Genomic DNA, 19,485 nt, shown 5'->3' with positions numbered 1-19,485 from the left:
AGCTGCTAAGCAACAGACTAAAGGACCAGTGTGTCTGTGTCATGTGGAAATGAATCTGTCACGGTTGTCATTCCAAAGCCAATAGAGCAGAATCTGTACTCTGTTTAACAAGCTGGAAAAGCATGAAAACACACGTCACTGACAAAGTCAGACAAATGGACAGCTGGATCAAATATGCAAACACTTTAATACACTATGAACTCATTCAAAGACAAATCCACAAACACTTAAGTCAGCATATGCACACGCTCACTCTACAATACTGCTGTTAAGCGCACACACAAACATATTCTCCACTAGTTTGTAAAGATTCAGGGTTAATCAGAGAATTCCCTTCTTGGCTGAAGCTGGGGCGGTGTATCTGCTGCTGTCAGCTATGTGTGCTCCCACGTCAATGACAGTCTGGAGACCTGAGCTCAGTCAAACAGAAACATGTCTCTGTGGATTTATTTAGGAAACTAAAGTATCAAAAGCATATTGAGAAGCTGCTGAGTGACGGCAAACGTCCACTGCTGCAGTGTGGTGTGTGAATGCAACACAGCTGGACTCCATGCTGATGCCTGTTTCAGCACTCAGATTGCTGGCAGGTAATAACTTCCATTGTTTTAATCATTTTGTACAAAGACTGCTGGTATAGAAATATGAATAATGACACATACTTCTGTAATTGATGCATGCAACATGTTGCTGAAAATTGAATCTAATCCTTAAAGCTCCTCAGAGAGAGCTTGAGGTTCGTGATGATTTTGGCACCTACCCTGTGGCAGCGGTTAAAGGCATTAAAATTGACTATATGGAAATAATAAATCTTTTCCTTGATGGCCTCCTTTGCTTTTAAAAGTCATAAAGAGGTATCACTATGAATTTCAGTCAGTTACATAACCAGTTAAAAAGAAAGGACTTTAATAAAAAAAACGCATTCAGACGCATCCATGATTAAGGTGTGTTAAGACATTTATCATTCCTGTGCAGTCGATTAGCCATACAAGGCGATTTTGTTCCACATTAAATGTTTAGAGCACACACTAAACTACAAAGGATTCAGGATAAGTTTAAACCCTGCTTCCATTTGAATTGACTTACAATTGTAAACATGTACAGCTTCTCTCTTACATACAATACTACAATACATTTTTAGCAGATGCTTTTATCCAAAATCGAGAAAGATCAGAGAATAGGTACAAAACAAGCAAGGATCTAGAGAGGAGGAAACAACATCAAAGTCCAATACAACACATGTGCTGACAGGCAATTTAGGTTGCTGTTTTATAAGTGAGCAGCAATATTTTAAATTTGATGTGAGCGGTAACTGGGAGCCAGTGGAGGGAGATGAACAGATGAGTGACGTGCTGTTTTGGGTAGGTTAAAGACCAGTTGCCCTGGTGCGTTTTGTATCATCTGCAGGGGTTTGATAGTGGCTGCATGAAGACTTGCTGCAAGAAGAAGCTGCAATAGTCAATGCGTGATATCACAAGGGCCTGTATCAAAAGCTGCGTAGCATGTTCTGACAGGTAAGGTCTGATCTTCATGATATTGTACAGGACAAATCACCATGACCAGGGGATTGAGGCCCCTTGAAACTTAAATGTTAGCTGGCCATCAATCATGACACCCAGGTTCCAGACAGACTTTGTGGGCATGAGTTTGGTTTCACCAAGCTGGATATTGATCTGTGGTTGCATTGAGGGACTGGCTGGGATGACAAGGAGCTCAGTCTTTGAGAGGTGGAGTTTAAGGTGGTGTTTATTCATCAATTTAGAGATATCGGCAAGGAATGACGAGATACTTGCTGAGACTGTAACATTGTCTGTCAAGAATGACAAGAATCTGGGATGGGTATCGTCAGCAAAGCAGTGGTATGAGAAGCAATGAGAGCGAATTATTGCACCAAGTGAGGTGGTGTATATGGAGAAGAGAAGGGGAGCAAGCACTGACCCTTGAGGTACCCCAGTGGATAAATTGTGGAGGGACACAAACCAACAGAGGGCAGATCCTGAGATGTCAAGTTCAGAGAGCGTAGAGAGGAGGATTTCATAGTTGACTGTGTAAAAGGCAGAAGGCAGGTCTAGCAGCAATAGAACTGAGAACCGACTGACAGGAGTGCAGTCTCAGTAGAGTGGCCCCGCTTGAAGCCTGGCTGATTTGGGTCAAACAGATCTTTTCTGGACAGGAACTCAGAGACTTAATTAAAGTAAGTATTAAGTTATAAGGCTTAAGTATTTTTGACAGAAGGGCAGAAGTGAAGTCTGTAGTTTTCAACCTGGGCTGGGTTGAGTGTGGGTTTCTGAACAGTTGGGTGATCAGAGTTGCTTGAATGCAGTGGAGAACAAATTCATTGACAGAGGGGAGTCGATGATATGCATAACTGCAGCATTAAGTGTAGAGGAATTGTTCTGTAGGAGGCTTGGTAGTATTGGGTCCAGAGCACATGTAATAAAAGCAAAGGTAATGTTTTTTTGGGTTTTTTTTGCAGTGTTATAATCTTAAACATTGAGTTCTTGATTATTTTCAAATTGTTCTGGTTGAAAAAAGCTATTTTGTAGAAAAACTACATCATACTTTTATTTCAAGCATATAACACATATTATAGAAGATATATTGTGATAGTCCCTTTTCTGGACTCCCTCAAAACTCCATGAAACAACTCCAGGTTATACAGAATTCTGCTGCACATATTTTAACCAGGACCATGAAAACACATCACCCTCGTTCTTAAACTCCAAAATTGATATAAAAAATATATTTTTAACGGTTCGTTTTAACGTTGGCCCTCACACCAAATATATAAAATAATTGCTCATACCATACAAGCCCACAAGCTAGTGGTCTCCTTGTTGTCCCTCGCAAATATCAAAGATGCCCTACTAAGCATTATCAGAAATACCCTATCACTTAACTTAAATAGAGACTTAAACATTTATTTTTAAGTTAATCAACCTGTCAAGGGTCATCGATCATTTAATTTTTCTCAATAAGGTTGGGCTTCTGTCCACTTTAACTGCTTGTGTATATACCTAACAGGTTGTGTGTGTTGTCTTTATGTTCATATTTATTTTTTATATTTATGCATGCATTTGCCTATGTGAAGCACACTGTGTTGCTTTCTATATCAATTATACTAAATCTTCTTCTTTAAGTAAAGCAGTCCTGGTCCCTCGTTTATCAACAGTGTGTTGAAAATGATCACAATTCTGTCTTACGAATACATTTAGAGTGTGCATAAGAACAAAAAAGTCTGTGTTTCTCAAGCATGTGGACATCTTTCATAAGAACATCAATAGGTAATCAGTGTTGATAAATTGCAAGTGTTCTTAACCGGCAGGCTCATGCACGTTCGGGGGACATTTGTATTCAGAAAAGCCTCCAAAAAACTGTATGTGGTAACAACAGACGCCTTTAAAGCATTGGGAATAATTACATTTGCTTATCATATGTGGTTAAACAACACCCAAAAGTGAAAAAAATGTAACTTAATAAACATAAACATGTTGTTGATTTTATGACCATGGATACACTATGAGCTGTGAGCAATTTACACCTTAACAATACAAACAGCATAACTGACTCACTGTGACAAACAAACCCTAAGGTAAAAAGAAGCTTTCCAGGCTTCCACAGAATTGCACAGACACACACACACCCATCGGCTGTTCAAAGTATTCACTCAGTGTGTTTGCAGAGACCCAAATTATCCACTGTTTTATTAGAGCCACATGTTTATGGGTCATTAAGTATAATCTGGTGATCTCACATCCACTCAGCCCACTGTCTTTAATGATACACTTTGTTTCCATGCCAACACACTTGTCTACAAAAGCTTGTCATGGTGTTTATTAACAACAGAGGACTGAAGGATATTCATTTATCAATCAATCAATCACTGAGACACACATAAAAACACATGAAAGAAAACAAACCCACCTATTGTAGGAGCAGCTGACTGGATACACCCGAATAAATGTTGCTCAAACTCAACATTGACATTTATAAAGGGTGCGGTCAATGTTTTGATCCTTGACTCAACCTGTCTGCTACTCTTTGTGGTCACTGTGAGTTCTGCAGTGTGTGTGTGTGTGTGTGTGTGTGTGTGTGTGTTGTGTTTGACCTTTGGGTGTGTCTGTCCTCTTAGCTCTTAATTACAACAGGTAGACAGAATGGCCATCAAAATGTTTGAATATGCATTCAGTTTCTGTTTTTGTCCCATAAAAAAAATAAAAAAAAAACTTTGTAAACTGACCCTGGTAGTAGGCGAACTGCAGGTAGTCGTAGTGCAGAGGCAGGTAGTTCTCCATGGGTGAGAGGCGGCCCGGCCGGGTGGCCAGGTCTCGAACACACTCGTGTTCACAGTGCAGCACCTGAGTGAAGTGATCTGCAAAAAAAAAGAAAAAAAAGATCGGATTAGTTTTTAGATCAACATATCCTTTAGGTAGGATGCAATGCAATTTGTGAACTTTGCATTTGGCTCCTTGTTGGCAGGTGCTATGTAAATGTTGGTTTGAGCTTTGATATCAGTGTTTAAATACAGTAGTTAACATGATGGAGATGAAGACAGTGTGAGGATCCTGGAATAAATATTTATTTACACAGCATTAAAGATCTGCAATCTAATGTACATGTTATTTGTCTTTTTGAAGCAAGAATATGGTCTAATATCCAGGAGATTAGAAAATTAATACATTCATTTAAAAAACACTTTAAATCAAAATCCACCTGCAGCAAAGCAGGAGCTGCAAAAGGCAAAACATTTTAATATTGTATACATCTGCAACTTTGAACATGAAAGACTCACCAAATTTGTTCATTTTAATAACATGGAAAGAGAAAAAAAAGGAAAGATGTAGCTTTTTTTTTTTTTTTTTTTTTTTTTTTTTTTTTTAAAATGGTGTCATGCTTAAATGTAAAATGTTTGGATATACAGTATTTTGATATTAAAAAGGTCACACTTTCTCTTGCAGGAATATGTCCAAACATGATCTGTATTTTGTAATCAAATGTCTTTATAATGAATACTGTTCTAAAAACATAATGCTGATTTTGATTACTATAAAAAAAGAAACAACAGCCAGTTGTTGTTGCTGAGTGTTTATACAGTTACAGATTGTTATAGGTCTGAAGTGTTATAACTATCGACTCAGTTACAAGACCGTGTGAAAAGCATCAGTTCAATAATGGTCACTTTGTACAGTTTGATATCAGGCTCACAGCTTTAAACTCTGCTGAGATCATCACTATTTAATCAGCTCAGCTTTAGAACACAACTCTGATTAAAGCTTGGAAATAAGCTGAAATAATGAATGACTTGTAAACATTAGAGGCTGTTAATTGGGAATAAACAATAGCTGATCTTCAGCTCAAGGGGTTGAAATCATGAGACGAATTTCCTTTGACTGCCAACAAACAACAAGTCTTCAAATAAAAGAAAATAAAGTAATAAATAAACGATCAATAGAATGATCCAAAAATCTATTGTGCACTATAAAGATTCCCTCTGAAGATGAGAGCTTTTAAAATGTGGCCTGATGATGGGAGCTATGTATAAAACAGATGTTGAATATTGCTCTTGAGGTGCATCAGTGGTAATATATCAGGTTTTCTTGTCTCCTGTTGTCCACTTTCTTTTTAACATTCATCATGAGTGAGCTTGACTTGTCAACTCAAATCAAATGTCCAACAGTCTGTTTGTCCCAGTTGTTATTAAGTAGGTCCAATAAATGTTTTTTTCTAATGTTCCTGTTGTTCCTCAGGTAGTGATAAATCTTAATGTTTTTTTGTTTTATTTTTACTTTCAGGGGTACTACGTAGCATTTCCTCAAGTTGATCCAGCAGAAAGGATGAGAGCATGCTTGTCTGTGTGTGTGTGTGTGTGTGTGTGTGTGTGTGTGTGTGTGTGTGTGTGTGTGTGTGTGTGTGTGTACAGCAGAGTTTTGGTCTGTTAAGACTTTTAAAAGGTCTCCGAGGAGTAGAGATGTAAATGTTTTGGGCCAGAATCTGAATCCTGAAAGTAATTCTTTAAGATCATTCCTCTTTTATTAAACTCACATTACAGATTTGATTTCCTACATCTTAACAGAAATAAACATCATAATCAAAGACTCTGCTTTTGTGGTGCTATGTAAAATAATCCCCTGATTGTAAGTTAAACAAAGCCTAGACAAAACTCTTTAGCAGTCTCTTCTGTGTTTATTCAGCTAGGCTGTATATATTTGAGACAACACACACTGCATGGAGCTACTGCATGAAACCTGCTTCCACTTCAAGAGAGAAAGGACTGATTTGTCTCAGAAAGGCACCACTGACTATGTTTGATGTAAATGTGTAACTTTATAACTGCATAATGATGAAGAATTTTGTGCTGAGTAAATACATCCCTCCACATCAAAAAATGCCTCGTTCTTTTCAGAGACACAATAAAGAGAACTCAGACTCCTACTAGCATAACACTTTTTAAACAATGTGAGCTTTGGAGTCAAAATAGTGGTGCAGTTAGGAGTAGGGGCGGCTGGCCATCAGGACGTTCTGCATGAGTCTTTTACACCGCTATCTGAAAGGTATCATCAAGTCATGTGACCATAAAGGGTCTGTGATGGGTTAAAATGATGACTCGTGTGGAAATAGAATTATGTCTGTTTTCCCTATTCGTCCAATTTTTTTAATAACTGTGGCTTAAATTTATTTTTTTACTCAAGTTTGATTTATCTAGACAGCCTTGTTGTTTCAGAGCAGAACATGTGGATCAGACTGTTTCCTGTGTTTTGAATATGTAATAAATTAAAAGAGCAGCTCCTTTGTTTTCTGTTGACAATTTGTCAGCTAATTTAACTATCAAGGAGGTCAATGCTGTAGCAAACCATGCACCGATAAAAAAACTAATGCAGGATTGTGGAGAAAAAACTTGTTTTTCTGGAAACAATTGTCTTTACTAAAGAATTACACTGTGTGTTCCCAGCTCCATTGTCTACCAATCCATCCTCTCTGATGTGTTTACAGTTAGACGTTTATATACCTTTTCATCAATAACAAATTCAAGCCAAAACACTTGGCACTCTGTATTTCAACACAACGTGCTCCAGGAAAAGTTTGGTGGCTGAGAAAAACAAATACTGTATTGGTCACAAAATTCGGAGTTTGAGAGTTAATAACAGTCCCTGTTTTTTTCTTGCATTTTAGACCTTTTGTGGGTGGGCAGTAGGGCCATGACAAGAAGACAAGATTAGGAGAATAGGAAAAGCATGCAAGAATTTAACCTGATTTTACCATTATGATATATGGTCTGCATTATAAACACTAAGACATCATGATGCTCCAGCAATGTACTGTATATTACACATATAACATCTCAAATAAGTTCAAACAAAAAAGTCCTGTTTCTAATAAAGACTTGATGAGTAAATGTTTAAAAATGACTAAAGCACTTACCTGATATGAGTTCATGAAGGCTGTATCTGTAGCGGAGGTGGTCGTGGGCCTCAAACTTCTGCGGCCACTGACACAGGGCCCGACACTCCATGTCCGCTTTATAATACTCCTTTAAAGCCTCCTCAAAGAGGGCAATGGCTCTGTCATAGTCGCCTCTATCATACAGCCTCACCGCTGCTGTGAAGGAGTGCTGACCGGGAGGAAAGAGGGACGACAGGATCAATATTTCTGACCTTTGGTGTCTGCAAAGCTCTTCAAAATATTCATATATTGATGATTTATCCCTGAGATTTTCATTAAAGCCAATATTTGTTGCTCACTTTTTACAGTATAGTAATTCAATAGCTGGCTCATAAAAGCTTCAATAAGTCCTGTGGTGCACATCCTGTTTCCTGCTGCAGTAATGATCATTTGTTTGCAGTCAACATAGTGGAGAGGAAAGGGGGGGCTGCCAGTATGACTGTATTTTTCCATCAATATAAATTCTATAAGATTAAATATATAATAATGTATTGTACTATAATGAACATTTTCTTGCTGGGAAGTAAACAAGCTGCTCCCACAAATAAAATGCCAAAAGAAGAAACTCCATAAAAACATACTGTACACCACTAAAAATATGTGAAAAAAAATATAGAGATTTTTAATGCAAATAAATGCATCTATAACAACAGGATGCAGTTATGAGTAAACTGAAGTCAGTCCTGCTTTAAAGCTTAGCCGGAGCTTCTGGAGGTTCTGTAGCAACTTGTATGAGCTTGACTTGCAGATAAAGAAATAATAGATGGGCAAAGAGGGATGAATGGATGAGAGGGGGTGACAAAGGGTGACAAACTGGAAATGTATCTGCACACAGAGAATTCAAAGCACTTTGGCATTCAGGGTTTCACGGCAACCGGCTCTAAAGAGGCCTAAATGAGTTTCCATTCATTGAACTGCAGGGGCCATTAACACAAAGAGCCGTTATACAGCAAGACAAGCTTTACTTTTCTCTTCAGGGAAGAATGGAAGTAGAACGTGTCTCTAAATCAGAAATGACATATTGATTCTTGTTTGTACCTGGTGTGGCCGAGCCTCTCGGTCCACAAAGTGTTCCTCCTGAACGCCCTGCAGGTCTTTATACTGCTCCAGGTTCTGACCCATCTCCACATGTTCAGGGTTGGCCTGGAAATACGTGTGAGCTGCCGCTGCTGCTTTGTCAGGCTGCTTTAACTAGAGAGAGGAAGAGACAGAGAGAGAGGACACGTCATTACAATGATAACAGAACAGACTGTGGCTGAGAATTCTGGATCACTGTTTTAAAACGGTGTACTTGTAGTTTGTTAAAGTCCATCGTAACATTTTGAGTAAGTACAAATGTAAAAGCATTAAGAAGGTTTATGCTTATTTGCACAAGCACAAGACATAAGAATGTGTGGTTTTTGTTAAAATATTAAAGTATGTGAATCTAGATTTTGCAAATTGAACAGAAACAGTCTACCCCCCTAAACTGCTTTTAGACAGTGAGGAAAATCAGAGCCTTCCACATGAACAAAAGACTACTTGTCGCCCAAAGAGGAGTCATCTGAGGCTTCTTAAAATATGATCCATGGAAAGTAGTTTAGCATCCACTTAAAATAAGTAATACTTCAGAGTTTGAAATCATTAACCCAGAGAAGAACTGAGCAGATTTACAGTTCCCCTCCACATCCTGTCATTAAAGAGAGCTGTCACAATACAGCTAACATGATGGATAAGGTCTCTGCACTCAAAGCATATCAACATTATGGATGTAGGGAGTAACTGAATGGAATAACAAGCAACGCAATGTCATCCTCCTCTTGAGAAATTCATAAAACGTAAACACATGAGAGAAGAAGCAGAGAAACCCAGAGACAAGTTAGTTAGAATGTATGTGTTTGTGAGTGATACTGAAACAGTGCAGACCGTGTCCAGTGAGTGGCTGAGAGATAGACAGGCTGAAAAACAGCAGCTGTAATGTATCAGAGCTGGCAGCTGTTCACTGATAAAGCGAGCCAAACAGAAAAAGAAAGTGGATTTTATATGGTGTACACTTGGGAGCGTGTTTAAAGTTGTTTTTTGGGCCAAAACTGATGTGAGCTGCAGGACATTCATGCCAATAATGTGATTATTATTTGGCGTTTTCTTCTCCTTAATAACAAACATACAAAAGAAAATTAGGAAGCAATGCAGATGATGCAGTAGTTCTATATATATATAAAGGTATTTCAAGATTCATAGGATGACAATTTGATTATATAAAAGGCTCCTAAAAGGGTAAGCATAAGGGGGGAAGTAGCTAAGTCTGCAGAGACTTGGGTTGTGCACCTGAAGGTCACTGGTTCAAGTCCCAGTGCGGACCAAGTCTGGAAATTGATCAGCTCAGATATTTATTTTACAAAGTGAAGTGAAAGAAAAAAGCAGACACTTCTTATTTTAAAATTTAAACCTATCATTTTTAAATAATTCTCAGAAAATGACTAAATCGATATATCAAGTGGCTAAATAGTTGAGGAATAACTTTTTAGTTGATTGTCTAATCACTTAATTAACTTACAACTCCTTCTCTAGCTAGAATTTCCACCTGTCAGGATTTCTATGTTTGTCAATCAACGTTCAGTCTCAGAGGTCATTTTAAAAATCTAAGAAAACATCATACTGAATGACCTTATTTTGAGGTTTACGGTAACCGTTCCTATTAATCAGAATCAGAATCGGGGTTTATTGCCAAGTACATTTACACATACAAGGAATTTGACTTGGTGTATTGGTGCTAAACAATTAACAAAGACATAAAGCAGAACTAGCAACAACTTAAATAATACAGTATAAGAAGCTATTACAATATATAAAATAGAATTTAAAAATGTAAGATATAAAAAATAAAAAATAAAAAACACAAAATGTACAATAGAGCCCTAATGTCTATCACTTCAGCGTCTACTTTAAGAAGCTCAGGTTGAAAGTAGTCAAGAGAACAACATTTGAAACACAGAGGTCTATTCAGACAGGAAGATCACAGATGTCTCTTGTAGCACTTAGTTAGATACGCTTTTATCACTTTAAACATTCATCATATTGCAAGAAGTCAACCATCAGAACTTGTTTGGTCCTCATCAGACAAGATCCTAATTATGCTCAAGCCTCAACTTGGGTGACATTCATATTCTCAAAGATACACAATCATCTTGTACAATAACCCCAAACAAGTTTATTCCATGAACCTAAGCAGGAATCTCATCTTAACATTCTATCTGTAACATTTTAAAAAGGTGTTTATCGTGTTTTATAGAGAGATGAGGGGCTACACGGGTAGGACGAGGATAACATGCTGAAAATAAAAAAGACAGTTACAGAGGGGTGAAAGAGGACCATGTAGAGACAGAGTTCACTCTCTGTGAATGATTAGATGTCTCTTACAGAAACACTAACTCTGACATGGTATCACTGTGTTGCATTTGTTTAAATCCTTCATGATCCTTGCAGGTGAAATCTTCAAGCAGATCATTTGTCTCACATTTTCTCTCCTGACAGTCAAGGCAGACTTCATTTATTAGTTCATCTTTTCCAGGAAGACATTTGTTGCAACAAAAACATTTGTATTTCTTTAGTAAATACAACAAACCTTCAAAGCAAGATCAAACTTAGGAAATTCCCACTTATAATCAAAGATGTGGGACCCTGATTTAAGACTGCAATGACCTTGTCTGCATGAACCCACGTAGATACGAAAACACAGCTCTTTGTTTTCTACGGGGGAGGTGGAACAGTTTCAACAAAGTCTGCACAATGCATCATAAAACACGTACTGAACTGCTCTGATAGAAGAAGCAGAAAATATTTTCCTCTAAATAAAACCCACGTCTTTCTGATGAATGACTCCCGTGTCAGACTAAATTGTGTCTCTTTTATGTTGCAGCAGAACAAACAGGCAGGGGAGAAAAGGCCAGCAGGACGTGCTTGGATTCCCCTGAAACGGCCAAGCAGAGAGTGATGGCATCGAGTGCATTCCCAGTCTGATAAACTGGCTGGAACACAAGAGACTCACAGCTTGACTGATCAACCATACAGCCATACAGAGCCAGGGTTTGTTAGTGGCACATGAAAGGACATATATAAGGTCCCTTGTGTTACAACTGAAGAAGGACTCAAACATCTAATACGAAGAACGTCTTTCACTGAAAAAATTAGATGATAAAACGCACTTCTTCCTAGACATGCATCTAGGAAGAAGTGTGTTTCTTAAATTTTTCTTAAAACCTGCAAAAACCCTACTGCTACAGTTTAGATGCGATTTGTGGAGTTATTTTTCGAATTCATCTGGTTAAGCTGTAAGGCGTATGTCTTCACTTGTCCAGAAGGGTGGCAAGGAGTGGCATGGGCCCTCCTTGAGTTCTAGTTGGCCACCGCAAAAACTTAATCTATGATTGGCTATTTGTCTAATCAGAGGCAGGACTTAAGCATAAATCACCTATTCTGGCTGTTTTAAACAGGACAATGGTGGTACTATCAGTTATCAGTAGTTTACTCTTTTCATAAAAATGTCAAAACAAAAACTCATTCACACTGTCTAATTTGTGATGGACCTAATTGCCAATAAATGTATTTTTGCAAGTTCGACAATGTTTACTCGTTTGCATGCAATTTTCGAACTACTAAAAGTTTTTGACTTTGTGCACACATTTACGTTTTTGAATGTTGAATGTTTGAATGTCCTTTTTCTAAAGAATCAAGCTAAGATGATTTTTACGCTGCAAAATTACTGTTACTTACAAGTATCATTAGTGGGCATACAAGGGTCACAACAATTTAATTCAATTGCCTGTGTGCGCACACAAACATTACGCCACCCCTGAATAAGTCAGTGCGCCAGGCGAGCCACCACAGTGGACACGCCCCTGACTTCATCACAAAGAAATTGTGAAATAATGAATTACTGTACATATACCAATGCATAAAGAGAAGTAAATGACACCCACAAACGTATTGCAACACTTGAGCAGAAAGCTTGGAAGGCTTTAAACAGTGATGAAACCAGTGTAAGTGTTTCCGTGGTTTGAATTTTTTCTCTATCTTATGGTGCAACCTCAAGCACACAATCCAGCTCTGTCATGCGTCTGCTGCTGCATGCCTGAAGAAGTCGTCCTGAGATAATTCAGGAAAAATATATTCTCCGAGGAGATACTATGGACGATTTGGATCTCTGGCTTTGATAATCATCTGGCGGTATGTTTTATTAAGAGTCAGGGAGACAAAACACCATCGCTCACAGCAGAGATGGGGAACAGGAGCGGGGAATGTAAGGGTGGATGGGGGGGGGGGGGCTAGTCTGCATCGGTCTGCATCCACAGAAATGAACTCACTTCCACCCCCCTCTGGCCCTCAGGAGATAACTGGGCTCATGCTACAGGGTTTTTCTCCAGGACACCATCCCAGCACAAACACAGCTGTGGTCTGACACTGCCAGATCTACTGTCCAACACTGTCAAGACAACAATGTCAAAGCAAGAAAAACCTTGAACATGGGAGCTTCACTGTATTTTTCTCCTCTTTTTTTTTCCATCATAGGGGTTATACAGTCCAGGCTAACTTTTCTAAGAGATAAAGGTAAAATAGTAAAGGAAGGTATTCAAAATATTGCTTATGATGGATCTACTATGTCTAAGCTAAGAAATAATAACCCTCTGCAGGAGTCATCTGGAACAGTAGGTCAGATGAAAAAAAGATCAACTGGTGTATGTTTCATTGCATGGCCCACTTAAGGAGACTGATTTCTGGGAGTCGGAGTAAAATTTCAAAACTGTCAAAAAAAAAAAAAGACAAGCTTGGAGATTCTGAATTGAAAACACATGGTCATACATCAAAGCTGTGCAAACTGAAGAGCCTTATCAGCCCCTCAGGATGAGAGGGCCAAATCCCTCACAGGTTTAAAGTGACAGTGCAACACTGGACAATCACATGGTTTTGCTGTTGCTTCCCAGATTTCCCCTTTAATTCATCTTTTTCAACAAAGTCACAAATTAAACCACACTTTGAATCTAATGCTGCTGTTCTAAGTATCTCTAATTGCGTTCTACTTGTTACTGCTTTGCTTCAAAAATGGAAGCAGGAAAATGTTACGGAGCTAGCACTACACATCAGAAATATTTAATTTACTCCACATGAATCTACTCAGGATTTAAACTCACACCAACACTTAAAAGCCTGCCATTCAAATCAAATCTTTGAATCAATTCAGAAGACTACATCGTGTACCCTATGAGTACATTTTTCCTCCCTCTGACATGGAATTCAAAGCAGCACCTGTAGAGGTGAAAAATTATCACTCAGTGTGAGCCCTCAGTCTGCCCTTCTCATTAAAGGGCGACCAGTGTTCAAGCTGTTGGACCGCCCTGCTGCTCTCAGAGACCAGCTCTTGATGTGGGCACTGATCTGTGCCAAGGCAAACGTACATTTGCATGCCGCTGGGCCTCCTGCTTGATTCCCAGGTATGTAAACAGGCTTGGGCTGGCGCCACGGACGCAGAAATGGTGTTGTGAAAAAGGCTGTATGGCAAAGGTACAAACAGCCCTGGAAACGGATACACAGATGGCTTGTCGGGGGCAGAACTACCACCCATAAAATGAGAGAGGAACTGACAACAAGTGGTCAAGCCTGGCAACCGCAGTCCTGAATACTTCAGAGAGGATCTGTTTGAAAGAGTTTTTACGGTTTATGAGGTGAAGAAACTCCAGTGAAGTAGACAGAGGTTAGTGTTCAGGTTAACACTGGACACAAGAACAGTTGCAATAAATCAGGAGGAGTCCAAATGTAGAGAGGATTTCAAGGTTACACAGAGTGTTCTTCAGACCTCCTGGTAGGGTCTAAACATAAACAAACTTGTTATATGTTTAAACTTTTCCTTCTCCTAAAAACTTTCTGAGTGATGGCTGGACCAACCATTTCTCAAACTTTCTGGAACAGACAAGCCAACATTCAAACTGACTTTAAACAAGATGTGCACCTCTACATGCCTCAGGAGAGAATGAAACATATGGGTCATCTTTTTGTTGTGAGGAAATGCTAATGCATCCAATAATGAAATGCAATAACCTGTAAAAAAATATATATAATCACACATTCCAATAATGTAGAAAGACTGTTTATAGTTGTTTTCCTAATAATCCTTAAAATGGATTAGCCTAAAAGGACCACACCATTAAAACCATTTTCTGCCTCAATTCTAGCTAAGTCTCCATGATTCCAAAAATATCGAACAGCTGCAGTTAAATACCTATACTGTATATAGCCCTCTTAAATGTGACTGACCGTTCTTGTAAAGGTGCATTTGATTATTCCTGGCTACGGTTAGTCCTCATACCACTTTGCATAGGACTCAATCCAGCTGAAACATCTGCGAGTGTGATAACAGTGTCCTTGTACAACAACAGTTTTAAGGCCAGTGAAGGAGTGAAAGTGGTGTCTGCTTTGGAGACGTGGATTAGATACAGAGATGTTTAGTAATGCGTGGCAGAAAAGTTCTCTCATTCCTGCGTGAGATGTTTTAGGGCGGTGTGTTTACATACTATGACAAATAAACAACCGGATGAATTTCGGGTCCCAAAAAGGCCACGTCCACCTGTTGACATTAAGTAGAAAGAACAATTTTTCACTTCCAGGAGCTCTTAAACATCCCAGCTATCTGTCTGTTTGTATGTATCATCTTTGGAGAGTTTTAACAGGAGGAATATTTACTCCTGTTTATACACAGTGGTCCTTCTTTCTGACCAGACCAACAGCACGTTTTCTACCACTAAACCAATATTGGCATCATGATGTTGAGGATTTGAGCCAAATTTGTCCGAAAGTATTCAACCATAAAAAAACAATCAAGTAAACCACATAGTGTTCCGTTCTTGGATCTACAGCTAAAATAGAGCAGTGTTTGTGTTAAAGGAGGACATTGCAGAGACAAACATTTCAGCAGCTAAGACACAACATGAGGTGAGCTTTATCATAACTGAATCGAGTTTTTCAAAGCACATTGGGGCAAGAAAGACTTTGAGTAAGAGGTTGTTTCTTCTTCCTTTACTGCAAGTTTGGCTGCTGCACACTGTTTACAAGTGTCAGCTACCAAAACTGGTGTCTATCTGGTCAAAAATGTATTGTTTTTAACTTTTTCTTGTAACAGACTATTGAAAACTAGATTTGCATGTCTTTCTCAGAGTAAGGTAAGTGTTGCCTTGGAATGTATGCCCAGTCTTGTTATCATTAGATCTGCAACAATTATTTGATCAGTCGAAAAAAGGAAAATCAACAACACACTTGATGTTAATGGCTGTTTTAGTGATTTTTAAATGTAATCTTTTCATGTTTCTTTTCCCCTGGCTTTGTCATGATGCTTTAGATGTCTTGTGTTGAAGCACTTTGAATTGCCCTGTTGCTGAAATGTGCTTTAGAAATAAACATGCATTACTTTGCCGAATAGACAGAGCTTGTGTCAGTTATCTGCAGCAGCTAAGCAGAGGGAAAGTATTGATACCAAGGCCTGGCATGGGAAACAGAACAGGAACGTTTGCCTAAATGGCTGATTGTACGACTGTGGCTCAGTGGTCGAGTCGGTCGTCTCTTTCCACCGGAAGGTCAGGGTTTGATCTCAGCTCCTGCAGTCACATGTCAAAGTGTCCTTGGGCAAGACACTTAAACCCAAAATTGTTCCCACTGCTGCGTTAGCGGCGTATGAATGGGATTAGTTAATAATGATGGACACTTTACATAGCAACCTGTGCCATCAGTGTGTGAATGTGTTGTAAACGGATAGGTGTGACCTGCGATGTAGAAAGCGGTTTGAGAAGTCAGAAGACTAGAAAAGTCCTATACAAGCTTAAGTCCATTTACCATTACTTTTTTATGAGGCAAGCGCTCACCTCCTTCCACAGTGGATTCTTCAAAAGAAGCACATTGAGCCATTCAAGGAACTACAGGAATTCTTAGAAGTCTGGGAAGCTACTTATGGTTTTGCGAGAATTTATACTAAAAGATGAACTAGTATTGATTTGACAAGATGAGGAGGAAACATAGAATTGGACACACATACTTGCACACGTCAAAACACACACTCATAAACAGAGGCAAAGAGTGCTCATGATGTATGTGAGAAGCTAATTGGACGGGAAAACATTACAGCCTCTACAAATTAACCTTTCAATCATGCACCCAGAGGTCTTTCTATTCATTAACTCTGCAGCTTTGATGGACAACAAGCTGCTTACTGTACACACGGGCAACATAAAGTCCGTACTGTACACTGAAGGTGTGAACTAGTCGCTTGATGATCTCAGCTAAATGAATCTGACGTGGTTTGTTTTTGCTCTCCTGCCTAATCAAACACTTAAACACAAGATCTGGACTGTGAGTCAGTTTTCTGACGCGCTAGCCAGGAAACCAGCCAGCCAGCCAAGGTGTACATTACACGCTACAGGGCTAACACGTTAAGCACATGCTGTGGAAATAAAATAGTGCGTGAGCAGAGCTTTTCCTCTTAGTGATGTCAAGGTTAAACTCTTTCCACCTTCATGTCATTCCTCCCTCTATTCCTCTCTCTCTCGCCATCACATCGCCCCCTCTTTTTCTCATCTGTCCATTCCTGCTGACAGATCAGCACAGTGGCCTCTTTCTGCTTGTCCTGGCTCCACCCTGGGCCGGAGCGTGTTTCTCATATAAGGTCATGTCAAAGGAATGCATGAAAAAAACCTCAACACTGTCGCTTCTACATACACAATTCATTACGACCTCAAGATACAGCAGACATGATAGCCTTCACTTCTTCCTCCATTGGTCTAATCTGTCATGCTTCCTAAACTTCCTGGCAAGCAAAGTTACATTTTGTGAATTTGTATCACACAAAAGTACCAAACACATGAGAAAAATGTGCTCTAGGGAAATTGTAAAACAACCAAAATACCCATGTTCAAAATTCAACCAAGAGAAGTTGCTGTACCTATGTCCAAATGTCTTAGGTGGTCAACAATATGAATGTTTTTAACAGCATGGGTTTTCAAAGTAATTTTTTGTACAAAGATTTGTACTTTTAGGCCAGAGATTTACATTGAAAAGGAAACAAAGGAAGAATCATAATACTGCTACTCTACAGAGTCGAAAACCTAACTGCACATTTGTGCTCTGTAGCTTCTGGTTTACATTAGGGGAGAAAATGAGCGAATACACTTGACCACAGTGACCTAAACTCACAAGGAACCCTGAATGTGGAACTAATTCACAATCGATTAGCTAAAAAAAAAAAACACAGCCCATCTGCATTTTGAGCTAATCTGGATCAGTCAGATTGAGGTGGTTTTTGTACATCTGTGTTGTCTGCCCTGCGGCTGACTTAATTTGACTTCAGAAGGAAACAGCTGCTTCCATCATCATCTCCATCTCCAGTTACATCCCAGTTAAGCTTTGTGGGAGTTAAGACTAAGAGAATACACAATATTTTTCTTCAAGCTAACGTGTGAGGCCATCCGACACCAAAGCAGCTACTGTGTCCTTAGTCAACCATCACACACTTTCCCATGTCTGATCTGGCTTCCTGGGCACTTTCAGGCTCACACAAGGCCAGCTTTGTCTGGAAAGCTTGAGAAACAGAAGGTGTGTATGTTTTAAGTAGCGCACACTGGGTGGAAAAACACCTATAATGTCTTCCTCCCCTCCTCCCGACCTCTCTCTGACGTTCTTTCCTTCCCAAAAATACATTAACACACACACTCTCTCTCAGAAGTCTAAAAATAGACCTGGTTAGCCAACAGTCTTATTTTTGTCGCTACAATCCTCTGATTCTACACTTCATCTCTTTCCATTCACATAAAAGATCTTTTATTAAAGGTAGAAAAAACACCCTTTTTCTAGTCCAAGACATCTGAAGACTCCACAAATGGGATACCAGAGATACAAGCATATTTTTTTCTTTCAGAAACCTCTGTTGTGTTGCAACGATTCAACCTGCAATTCTGGAGTCCAGCATTTATGCTAAGCTACGCTCACCTGCTGCTCTATTTGCTTAAGTTTCACAAAGAAGGTGATAGTAACCTGTAAACCTGTGCAAAGGAGCGACATCTTGTAAATTTGTTATCTGTTTTTGTTTTTTTGACCAGAACAATGAATTTCGCTTGAACTTACACAATCCAAAAACGTCCACAGATCTCACAAGTCTGTTGTTGTTAGCAATGCTAACGTTAGCCATGTTTTGCAACCTATTTGTCATTGTTTACAGACGGCTAAATTCAACCCACAATGCACTGCATTTTGGTTCACTTCCCTTGTTTGTTCTGTGATGCGTTCTCACCTACGGGGAACCAAACTCATGATGAACTTGGAAGCGAACCGAGAACCCAGAGTTTGGTTCTTTGGTCCTCACCAGAGTTCATTGGAGCATTCACACCACCACAAACCAAACAAACTATCCGACAAAGGACACCAGAGTTTGTTTCAAACCAAACCGCTTAGGTATGAATGCAGCCTATGACCTACAATGAAAAAGAAAAATGTGCAGTGAGTGGTATGATTGATTGTTAAAAGACAGCAGGTGGGAGATTACAATACAGAATACCTCTTGCACATGTACAGGACAAGACCAGTAAAAAAGACAAGAGGTACAGACTCTGTCCACAGGGGTCACCAAAATGGCCAATTTAACAGTTTGTTACAGTAGCTTCAAATTCAATTACTTTCACATAAGTTAACATTGTTTTCCTTTTCTTGAGATTGTCTGCAGTTTTTTTTTTTAACAACATGCTTTACTCAAGGTGATGCAGATATTGAAATGACAACCATTTAAGTTGCTTAAGTGCAGCCTTGACAAGCATAATCCAACTGAGAATACTTGCGTAACTATTCCAGAAGTCACCACTATCTCAGAGGACATAACCTGAAACCAAACCACTTTGGTCTTTCATTGTGTTTCCCCAAAAAGCTCCAGAGATGTGGGGATTTCCCATCCCAAACGACTGTGACAAGAATCAGCATATTTGAAGGAAACATTTACGGGCTTGACACTCAGGGACAGGGGTCAGAGTTCACCCTCTCACGTGA

General features: G+C 39.2%; 1 protein-coding gene across 1 annotated transcript in view; it reads right to left on the bottom strand.

Annotated features, from left to right (window-relative positions):
- The window catches only part of p3h2 (prolyl 3-hydroxylase 2), a 51,842-nt gene that overhangs the window by 8,143 nt on the left and 24,214 nt on the right, over nt 1-19,485 (bottom strand). The window contains exons 2-4 of the mRNA XM_020638921.3: nt 8,476-8,628; nt 7,417-7,606; nt 4,238-4,369 (exon numbers count right to left, since the gene is read on the bottom strand). Of these exons, the coding sequence (XP_020494577.2) occupies nt 4,238-4,369; nt 7,417-7,606; nt 8,476-8,628 (475 nt within the window). The remainder of the gene's footprint in view (nt 1-4,237; nt 4,370-7,416; nt 7,607-8,475; nt 8,629-19,485) is intronic.

This window comes from Labrus bergylta, chromosome 6 (assembly GCF_963930695.1).
Source record: "Labrus bergylta chromosome 6, fLabBer1.1, whole genome shotgun sequence".
Lineage (NCBI taxonomy): Eukaryota > Metazoa > Chordata > Actinopteri > Labriformes > Labridae > Labrus > Labrus bergylta.
The sequence above is the reverse complement of the archived record's forward strand: the minus strand, read 5'-3'. Positions and strand labels throughout refer to the sequence as shown.